At 47.1% G+C, this 11716-nt stretch overlaps 1 protein-coding gene across 4 annotated transcripts in view; it reads right to left on the bottom strand.

The window, feature by feature from the left end:
• aatf (apoptosis antagonizing transcription factor) overlaps nt 1-11716 on the bottom strand; it is a 73413-nt gene that overhangs the window by 55074 nt on the left and 6623 nt on the right. For all 4 annotated transcript variants that reach the window (XM_061250308.1, XM_061250305.1, XM_061250306.1 and 1 more), the window contains 2 exons: nt 2655-2769; nt 1455-1662 (listed from right to left, as the gene is read on the bottom strand). In XM_061250308.1, coding sequence (XP_061106292.1) covers nt 1455-1662; nt 2655-2769 — 323 coding nt within the window. The remainder of the gene's footprint in view (nt 1-1454; nt 1663-2654; nt 2770-11716) is intronic.

Raw genomic sequence — 11716 nt, 5'->3', positions numbered from 1 at the left:
TCCCAAACAGGGTTCAGAAACAGACTTAAGCTGTGGGAATCCATGCCGTCCATGTTGCACAGACCCTTAGACGTGTAGAACAGGCATTAGAGCCTGTCCAAGTTAAAAGGAACGGGACAGGGAAAGGCAAATCCTTCAGTCGAGTCGCACGGCAAAAAAAAAAAGTAAAAAGTGTTTTCAGAGGGGTACAAAGCAGACAATCCCAACTCGGGGACAGAGAAGATCAAAGAGGAATTAAGCGGGAAGACTTGCTCGATGCAAATTTAGCTCCAGCCTTCGGCTGTGTGCTCCCCGCTGATGTTCCCGTGTCGTCGTTTCTGCGATGCGCGGTGACACGGGAAGAAACGCGGCTCGGTCCTGAACGCTCGCGGGCAGTGACCAAAGCTTTTATACCACAAAGCCTAAAAGGCCACTATTCCAGCTTTCTAGAATCGTGCCTTGGTGTTGAGGTGCATGCAGAGTTCTTCCAGTCGGGCCGGTAAACTGAATGTGCAAGTCGGTATACGTAAGAGGGTTAGTGTAAATATGATCGGGGATAGAGCTGATTTTGAGTTCATATGAGTAAGAGATCTGGTCGAGATTTTCACTAATGGGACAACCTGAAAAACACTGGCTTGACTGGAGCGCACCGATGCAAACGCTTGATCGGCCAATCAGATCAACGGACGCAAGGCAGTGTCCATCCTTGACCTATTGGCGCTTCTGGTAGAAGGACCAACACGAGGGGGCCCACACCAAGTCCACATTAGGGAAGAGGAAGTAAATAATAGGTGGATCAAAATGGAAGACAACCCAAAACCAACTCCACTGTGTTTTTTTAAGAGATGGTATCAGCAAGAGATGTTATACAGATGGTATAGGTTCTAGAGATGGTGTAGCTGAGAGAGATTGCATAGATTAGAGAGATGTTGACAGAGAGATGGTGTAGGTTAGTGAGATAGTGTAGGTTAGTGAGATGGTATAGGTTAGAGATAGTGTAAGTTAGAGATAGTATAAGTTAGAGAGATGGTGTAGGTTAGAGATGGTGTAGGTTAGAGAGATGGTGTAGGTTAGAGAGATGGTATAGGTTAGAGATAGTGTAAGTTAGAGAGATGGTGTAGGTTAGAGATGGTGTAGGTTAGAGAGATGGTATAGGTTAGTGAGATGGTATAGGTTAGAGATAGTGTAAGTTAGAGAGATGGTGTAGGTTAGAGATAGTATAGGTTAGAGAGATGGTGTAGGTTAGAGATAGTGTAGGTTAGAGAGATGGTGTAGGTTAGAGAGATGGTATAGGTTAGAGATGGTGTAAGTTAGAGAGATGGTGTAGGTTAGAGAGATAGTGTAAGTTAGAGAGATGGTATAAGTTAGAAATAGTGTAAGTTAGAGAGATGGTGCAGGTTAGAGAGATGGTATAAGTTAGAGATAGTGTAGGTTAGAGATGGTGTAGGTTAGAGATTAGGAGAGCTGGGCTGTACCTTGCCCAGTTTCCCCATGGACAGGCGGGTCTTGTCGTGCCATTTCTGCAGAGTGGCATCACGGTGCGGTTGGAAAGCAGCGAAGCGCTTGGCCATGAATTCGGGGTACTCTGACATTTCCAGCTTGCGCTTGGGGGGCCTTTTCTCCTCCTGGTCCAGGTCCAGGTCCTCCCCTTCCTCCTCATCGCTTTTCACTTCTTCATCCTCACTGCCACACAAGACGCAGGGAGTTACAGGCAGCAGAGGTGAGGCGCGCACGCACGCACGCACGCACGCACGCACGCACGCACGCACGCACGCACGCACGCACGCACGCACGCACGCACGCACGCACGCACGCACGCACGCACGCACGCACGCACGCACGCACGCACGCACGCACGCACGCACGCACGCACGCACGCACGCACGCACGCACGCACGCACGCACGCACGCACGCACGCACACACACACACACACACACACTCTGGGTCATCATCACTCATTGTAATCTTAAAGATGGACTTCAGAATATCTACATCGAATGCAGTTTATATTTTTCCTACATTTAGATTTTTTTTTCTTGCGTATAAAATGCAGAATCGTGATTAACACAGCCACTGCCATCTGTAAACAGTATCGGTATGTGCACAAGGGTTACATACAAACAATACTACAAAAGAAATGACACCATCATCACTTCGATGCTTTGCGACCGTTTTGGAAAAGCAACATGGCACTCGGGGTCAGGCGCGTGGTGAATACGGTCACGGCTCCAGGGGAAACGCTGGCACTCCGCATCACGTGACGCCCGAAATCACCCCCGTAGCTGTGACTGTACTCACAATGCAGGACGGCCTCGAGTGCCGTATTGCTTAAATATGCACGTTGCTCATATCAGCGCGTCTGCTAGGCAGTGCTACTGCGACAGGAACACGAGCTCCGTTCTGGACGGACTGTGCGAAATCTCCAGTAAATCCCAGACCTCTCCAGTAAGTGCTGAAAATACATCACGGGCTTACCCGACGGTAAAAGACTGCACCGACATCAGAAACTGCATTATGTCTTATCAGAGAGGGGGTTGACGGAGGCAGCCCCTGTGCACCGTGGCTTGGGGTGGGAGAGGGAGCGGGGGTGTATTAGATATGCTTAATTAGAAGCGCCGTTTTTCCGCGGGACCCTCATTAACCTGGCGGGGGAGCCGAAATGGCGCGGCTCACCTGTGGGGCCCCGGGGCCTGGCCCCGCGCGATGGCCCTGGTGTCGGGGGTCTGGTGCAGAAGCTGGTCCTGCAGCTCCAGGAGGGACCTCTGCAGGGCCTTCAGCGCTTTGTGACCTGAGAGCGAACGCGCACGTTCAGGGGAAGAGACGAGAGAGCGCCTCACAGCACAACAAACAGGACGGGGAGAGGGAGAGAAACAGAGAGAGAGGGAGGGATGGATGGAAAGAAACGGAGAGAGAGGGATAGAAACAGAGAGAGAAACAGAGAGAGAGGGAGGGAGAGAGAGAGAGGGAGCGAGAGGGACAGAAACAGAGAGAGAGGGAGGGAGGGAGGGAAAGAAACGAAGAGGGAGAGAAACAGAGAGAGGGAGAGAGAGGGGAGGGAGAGAGAGAGGGAGGGAAAGAAACAGAGAGAGAGGGAGAGAAGGGGAGGGAGGGAGCGAGAGTGAGAAGAAGAGAAACAGTGATGGTGTGTGTGTGTGTGTGTGTGTGTGTGTGTGTGTGTGTGTGTGTGAGAGAGAGAGAGATGGGAAAGACAAAAGAGAAGAAAAGTGCAGACGGGGAGAGAGTAACGAAGAGAAAAAGAGAGTCGAGAATGGGGAGGCAACAACTAACAGGTACACAGTAGATTGTCAGACTTCATTTTGCTGCACAAGAAATCACCTCAGTGGGTAGTAATGGCTGCACCACAGCAACATACATTCCTGTCAGCGTGAATGCTGGCACTCACGCTGCACGCTGGGAGCCTAAAGGGGGTGTCACAGGTTTGGGGGTTCAGTCTGGACCTCTGCTGCCGGGTGGCGGGGGAACCAAACGACCTGCGTCTAACTGGAACCCCGGTTTTTCACCCCCGTTAAAAGACGAGAGGGGAGGAATTCATTAAAACGTGATTCCTCCGAACAGCAATCCTAATCCGACAGATTAATGGCAGGGCGTGAAATCTGCAGTTTACTTTGACAAAAGTTACACGTTCGAGGAGGGGCGCGGGGCTGTGGCGGATTATGCTTTGCGGCCTTAATGCGGGAATAATTTGATGTAGCTGCCAATCTGCTGCGCTGGGCAAATCCGGCTTGGCTTCTCATTTCTGAAGACGTTTCAGAGCCGAGTGTTGATTCTCCGGTGTGTCCCCCACCCCCACTACCCTGCCCCTGCTCTCCTGCCCCGGTGTCCACAGTATTTCACCACTGTAAACCTGATACGTTAGTGAGAGCAAACAAAGCAAGCAAAGAGTTTTACTAAGAATGCATCAGCCTGAAGCTTTGGCACAAACTTTTTGTGAGATAGGATATGGATCTTGAGAATAAATAGGAGTCTGGAGGCATTTGGCTGGATCCGAATCAGAATAAATTGACCAGGGACATAGGAAAAACATTGGGTGTGTCAAATTAAGTGTTTGGTACATTGTGAAGAAGCAAGAACGCATTAGTGACCAGAGGTCTACCCTAGTCACCAATGTACTGGATGACTGAGTTATTTCAATTGTGAATAAAAACCCCCATTCCAACAGTCAAACGGCTCAAGAAGACTCCAGGTGTGCCAGGATGTAGACAAAGACAGAAATAAAGACTACACCAGCATAACCACAGATGGTTCACTGCAAGATACAAACCACTGGTAAGCCGCAAAAACAGAACAGCCAGTGGTGTGCAAAAATGTTCTGGATCCTCAGTGGTGGAATGACTTGCCCATCAGGACAGCAGAATCCCTCCCCCTATTTCGACGCAGACTAAAAACACACCTTTTCAAACTCTACCTTAGTCCTCCCTCCTGATTTCCCCCGCCCCCCTTTCTGATATCCCTATCCTTCTTGTCTAACCCCCAAAAAAATAAAATAAAATTGCACTTATGATGACTCTATGTTTAGAACAGCATTTCGTGTGTATTTTCCTAGTTATGGATGTGTTGCTTTGACTTGTGGAAGAACCTATGCACTTGTAAGTCGCTTTGGATTAAAAGCGTCTGCCAAATGACTAAAATGTAAAATGTGGGTCAAAGCCTTTTACAATTAATATCTATATAAGTGAACAGAAGCAAAACTGACTTCTAAATGGTACAAAGTTAAACATTACACATTCATTTTTTCATTTCATTTCAAAATAATAAAAAAAAGGCCCTGAGCAGAAGTTTGGGAACCCTATCCGTTAGTACTTTGCGACTCCTCAGGCAACTATAACAGCTTGTAAACACTTCCTGCAGCCAGCTAAGAGTCTATAATTTGGGATTTTTCCCCATTCATCCTGGCAGAACAACTCCAGCTCAGAAATACTGTTTGGCCTCCTTGCATGTACGGCATGTTTCAGACCAGATTTTCAATAATATTCAAGTCTGGGGACTGTGCTGACCATTCCAAAACATTCATCTATCTTTTCTGCAGGTACTTCATGGTTGATTTTGAGGAATGCTTTGGATCATTGTCTTGCTGGAGTACCCAACTTCTAGACTGACCTTCAAACATTAGCCTCTATAATTTCTTGATATTAGGTGGAATCCATTCTTCCTTCCACCCCCACAATATTTTATGTGCCTCCAGCTTTGAAGCCTGAACAGGTAAATCACCTGGGTCTGGGCCAGTTTTTAAACAAAGAATAATCCAAAATAGTTCCAAACTTTTGCACAGGGCCCTTTTTTATATATTTTCTAAACACTAAAAAAATAAAATCAAAAGCAATCTTGCATTAAGATTTGTAGAAAGATCTCATGTGTACCATTCAGAGTTCAGGTTTGCTTTCGATCATTCGGCAGTAGGAAGACTTTTGAAGAGTACAGAAAACATCTGTTCAGATCCAACAAAATGTCTCAAAACTTCTCAAAAGGATTGTCACTTTAAATGTTTTAAACAAGTAGCCGGGCTCGGCCAAGGAATGTTAGACCTTTGGAATGCAGGACATTTGCCTTCTGCTAAAAATAACTATTTTTGCCATAATATGCGAACTCACAACAATAACGCAATAAATGTATATCGTTCATAATATTATTATGACACAGTAATAGAAGCGGGGTGAGACAGCGGGATTTGCAGGGTAAAATTAGATTACAGAATTAGATTACCTTTGGAATTAATTTTTGAAACACAGACTAATGCTATTTAAAAAACAAAGACGTGATTGCGGTTTTAATCAAGCTACAGTTAAAGTTGAACAAGCTACCTAGAGCGTGACATCTCGTTTTTTGACTTTTCAAATTTTATTAAAATTACATAAGGTCTTTCTATTTGACCTCACAATGCAACCAAGTATCAACTGCTGCGTAGCCTAATTATTATTATCAAGAAACAACGCACATCAGACACCAAAAGACGATCGGCTCAAAGAGACAGTCAGGTTCTGTGGACAGATTCATCTAAATTTTACATTTTAAGGAGTAAGAGAAGGCAGATGTTTGCAGCTGGAGGAACTGTGCCTACAACCATCAGTCAAGTATGGTGGAGGTGTAGTCAAGCTTGGGGTTGCATACCAACATCTGGAGTAGGTCATTTGGTTTCGATTGAAGGAATGCTGACAAACTAACAAATCTACACATATCATGCAACAGCCTCTGGAAAATGCTTAATTGGGGGCAAATTCATCTATAACAAGATAATGACCCCAAGCACACTGCCAAGAAGATCAAGCTGTTTGTGTTCTCAGAACAACAAAATGGCCCCTGCAGAGTCCAGACCTCAATGCAACTGAATGCGTTTGGGATTACTTTGACTGCGAGAAGCAGAAAATACAATCATCTCAGACTGAACCTTGGAGGTGGTTACGAGAAGCAAGGAAAAATATCTCTGCAGATTTCTTCCAAAAAAAATTAAGTCTCCCGAAAGTAATGCAAGATAAGGCAAATGGTGGACACTCAAACATTTAATATTCATTCTGCTGCTCCTATCAGCAGTTACATCAATGAAGACAAGTCAGCCAGTACCTGTGGCAGACATACATGCCCAAAACACCCCCACGATCATATTTCACAGATAACAGCGTGCTTTGGATCTCAGGCAGTACCTCCACACTTCCATTACTCTAATACAAGTGAAGCTTGGTCTCATCAGCAACAACACCTTTTTCCAGAAAACTGCTGGTTCATTTAGCTACTGCACTTCTTCGCAAATAGTAAATGGCCATCCTGTTTTCGCGGCTAACTAGTGGCATGCATCTTGCGGTGTAGCCTCTGTAGTTCCGTAGGTGAAGTCTTCTGCCGACAGCGGTCACTGACACATCCACACCTGTCTCCCGAAGAGTGTTTCTGATCAGTCCAGGTGTTTGTGGCTTTTTCTTCATTATGGTGAGAACATTTCAGTCAACAGTCAAGGTCTTCCTTGGTCCAACAGGCCCTTAGAGATTACTGCACTCATCAGGGCTCTCCTCATATTAATGATGTTCTCAACAGATGATTTCGCTAAGCCTAAGACAGGGGTCACCAACACGGTGCCCGCGGGCACCAGGTCGCCCCCAAGGACCACATGAGTCGCCCGCAGGCCTGTTCTAAAAATAGCACAACACACTAGCGAGCTGCATCTAAAATTTAATTTTATTCTGTTGCTATTTTTTTTTTTATCACACTTGCATTAATATAGATTTTAAAATAATAATATCTTAAAAATATGTTTATTATACATGAAGTTTAGATAAGTTTAGGTGAACTCTGACCTACTCTAGTTCAAAGGTCAGTATTGTGCGCGTGACAAAACGAACTGGTAGCCCTTAGTATGACTCAGTACCCATGAAGTAGCTCTCAGTTTCAAAAAGGTCGGTGACCCCTGGCCTAAGGTTTGGTCTGTGCCTCTGAAAGTTTTTATTTTATTTCTCAGCTTTATTTCCTCATAATGGCTTCCTTGACTTCCATTGACACAACTCATATCCTCATGTTGACAAATGCCATTTAAAGACTCCAAAGACAATCAAAGGCCTAGAAACCAAGACTAGACACTGAATGCTTGCTTATTCCTGCACTAAGGAAATGACTGAATGCACTGGACTAATCAGAAACACCTGTGAATCCATCCGTCTCAAACATTATGATGCCCTGAAATGGGGGACATTATGTAGAAATTGCTTCAATTTCTACATGGTGAAACCAAACAGTATAAAAATAGCTTTTAATAAAAGATGAGAATCCGCACCTTAACCACATATAAATGACTTGATTACAATTCTAAAATGGTGGAATACGGAGCCAAATCAAAAGAAATAAAAATATCTCTTTGTCCCAAACATTACGGAGCTCAGGTTGTGTGCGTATATGTATAAAAGATACAAAGGGCATATTACCGATTTTGCCGTGTCCAACTTTAATCAACTGTACATTGGTACACCTCCCCCCCCCCCCCCATCCAACACACACACACACACACCTCCAAACCCCCCTTCACAATAATGTTCTATTTAGAATTCAGGAGACGGGCTCCACATCAGTCATTCGCCGTATTTCTTTCCACTGCAATAAATATGCAAATGAGGAGAGGCCAGTCACTGGCAGTCTCAAGATCAGCTCGCGAGCGCGAGGGAAGGGATGGGGGACGACAAACGCCATTAATTGCCTGTGGCCGGAGGAATCCTATTACGTGCGGCTGTTGATTATGAAAAGGGGGAAAAAACACACACACACACACACACACACACACACACACACACACACACACACACACACACACACACACACACACACACACACACACACACACACATCCATGAACGCACACAAACGCACACACACACACACACACACACACACACAGAGGATTATTGTGCTGCTGGCACACTTCCAGGACCACTGTGGCAAAATACAGAAGAGCAAATGGAGGCCCCAAATTATCAAGCCCAAACAGGAGTGTGATCCCTCACATCACACCGCTGAGCGCTCTGCCGATCCCCGGCCACCGGCGACCCCAGGGGCGGACCGCCGGAGGAGGACCCTCCGCTACCGAATAAACGCCCGGAGCCTCGCGGGAGCAGAGCTGGGCCTGCAGATGTGACACCTCGCTGCTCTGAGACCGGGCTATCCACCAGAGATCAACAGCCCTGACATCTGGCAGCATAACAAACGCTAATGCGTGCGTGCACAAACACACGCGCAAGCAGACCATAAACGCATGCACACATACACACAAACACACACGCAAGCAGACCACAGACGCATGCACACATACACAAGCGCAACCAAACCCTAAACGCATGTACACACACACGCACAAGCAAACCACAAATGCATGCACAAGCAAAACACATACACATACACACACACACACACACGCAAACCACAAACGCAAGCACACACACACGCACGCACAAGCAAGCAAACCACAAACGCACGCACGCACAAGCAAACCACAAACACATGCACACGCACAAGCAAACCACAAATGCAGGCACACACACACACACGCGCACAAGCAAACAACAAATGCATGCACACACACACACACAGAAAGACAGCATATTTACCTACACATAATACAAATAAAAAATACATATTTGACTAAATCAGCAGACTGCTGCTATGAACTCATTTTCTCCATTGAGCACAGGGCATTCCTGTAATTCCCAGCCTATATACCTCAGCGGTGAGCTGTTCCCCAAGACACAGTTCAACCACAAAAATAAATAAATATATAAATAAATAAAAACCCGAGTTCCCTACCCCACAATGCTGTTCAATCAGCCCCCGCAGCCAGCCAGGCCAGGAGGGCCCTGTTCACCCACTAGCACTGCGCGCAACAGCCATACGGCCAGATAGCCTCAGCTTCCCTGCGAGTCATTGATTGATTCCCAGTTCATTCACTGTTAACCAATCCTAAAAAACCCTTTCCCCCTGTACAGCTGGACCTGGCGCGGCTCCCGCAGTTCAGGGTCCAGGTGCTGTTCTGTACGTCTTCTGTCGTCGCAGGAGAGATGTGGTCGGAGCCCACAAGCCGTGCGCTTAAGTATATGAGGACAGACTGAGACGTCCGTGGAGGCAATATGGAATCTTGCTTCTTGTTTGGAAAAGCACAGCATTTGGACCGCAGTCGTGGTACAGACGGTGCCACAGTCTTCATTGCCCAACCACCCCCCTCAGCTCCATCTTCCCCTCTTCCACATCTTCCCCCCGTATCAACCGTACATTCCTCTTTCCCCAAAAAATCCCCTTGACCCTGTTAATTCTAGTGACAAAATGCTACCATTGCCAGGGTGTTATGGCCCGACTGTAAATGAATTGCGTATTGAGATGACGGTGATCTTGGCCAAATCTTGGCCTTCTCTTCACTTGCACACATTGTAATGCCCAAAATGTCAAATGTAAACACAATTTCAGCGCTGCGGCTCCGGGTCGAGGGTAAAAGCGAGCTCAAAAGCGATTGTGGAGTACCAGACTGGGCCAGCCTGTGCCAGGCTCCAGCTCCTGCCAGCCTGGGGCCGACCGTGCCATGGAAAACCCTGAAGCTGGCCTGGGCCCAGTGATCATATATTCATAGGTAGGGACCAGCGAGCCAGTGGAGACCGGTGGAGACGAAGCAAGAGCCCATTTAGCATGGCACCAGGTCATACGCAGGATTCCAGGATATTCTGTAAATACAACGCCCTCCCTTGGCTAGGTGCTCTCAGAATTGGAGACAGACAGTGAAGGCACGGGACAGGTTAGGGACAAGCTAGCGTCCAGACGACGGCCGTCTATGCACTCCACACCCAATCCAAGCGCGACTGTTGTTTTGTTTCTAGAATATTCAGCGACTGCAGACGGTTTGAAAAACCGCGTTTGGTTATGAAAGCGCTGCGGTGTAATCAAGGAAAACAAGACGGCGATTTTCACAACCGCTTCATTAAAAAACGAAATGAAACGGTGCCTTCTTCCTGAGCTGTGTCAACGCGCTACGTGCTACAGCTACTGTGTCAAAACGGCTTGTGTACTTTTCAGTAAAGCGGTTTTTTTTTTTTAAGAAATGTTCTTCATTTCGAGACAGAGAAACATCACAGCTGGCAGAAATGAACTCGCGCCGCAACTAAACTAGAACAAACAAGAGACGGAGGAAGCCAAATAAAACACACGGTAAAATATTCAACTTCAACTCAGCTTTTCTCCCGGACCCTTCATCTCACATAAATTACAGCTGTGGACCGCGCCGAACGGCCTAATTAATTCCTGTACTATACACAAAAGGAAATGTCGGGTGACAAATGGGAGGCAGACTTGAAAGCTGCCAGGTCTGCAAAACATTTTCTACTTCAATTTATAAGCAATTTCGCAGTAAATCACCCGGCAGAACTGGCCACTTTAGGAGGCGGCCGCAGCGGCGGGGAAAAAAAGCCCACGGTATTTCAAAAAAGGAGGAGCGGGGAGGAGAGGAGGAGAGGAGGGGAGGAGAGAGGAGAGAGGAGAGGAGGAGGAGGAGAGAGGAGAGGAAGGAGGGATCGCTCCGAGCCTCGAACCGTCGTCGCGAGCGTCAAGTGACGCGGCAGAATTCCTTCCGGAAGAAACCGACGTCCGCTTCGGTCCTGACGGAAAGCGTTTAACGGAGACGGGAGTCAGAGACCAAAGAAGCTTTGTATACGAGTGAAATAATATTGAAATCAGTTCTAAGATAAATAGGGAGATAAAACAGGAGTAATATGCTCTGTTTTCCTGGTTTTTCTTAAGAGTCTTGCAGCAGGGTTCTGAATAAGCTGTATTATTGACCTCTATTGACCTTTCGGGAAGGCCAGTGAGTAGGGCACTACAGTAATGCAACCGAGAAGAAATGAAAGCATGAATTCATTTCTCAGCATCCTGCTGTGCTAAAAACGACCGTAATTTGGCAATGTTTCTCGGGTGAAAGAATGCGGTCTTGGTCACCATGCTGTAAAACTAAAATTACACCGACTTAGTCTGGTGAGGCCAGTGTCTCCAGGTCTGTTAAAAAGAGTGTCCCCTTTAGGTTTAGGTTCAGTTGTGAGCGGAGCGGAAGGAGGGACCGCGGCAGAATCCCTTCCAGAAGAAACCGACGTCCGCTCCGGTCCTAACGGTCGGGGCGCGGCGAGCGGGAAAAGGTCTAACGGACCTCGGGAACGTGCGGCAGGTCGCCGTTGAGGCCGGCCGCCCTTCGCCGGCGAACGGGGATATCGCTCGTC

Source organism: Conger conger, chromosome 7 (genome assembly GCF_963514075.1).
Source record: "Conger conger chromosome 7, fConCon1.1, whole genome shotgun sequence".
In the NCBI taxonomy this organism is placed as follows: domain Eukaryota; kingdom Metazoa; phylum Chordata; class Actinopteri; order Anguilliformes; family Congridae; genus Conger; species Conger conger.
The sequence above is the reverse complement of the archived record's forward strand: the minus strand, read 5'-3'. Positions and strand labels throughout refer to the sequence as shown.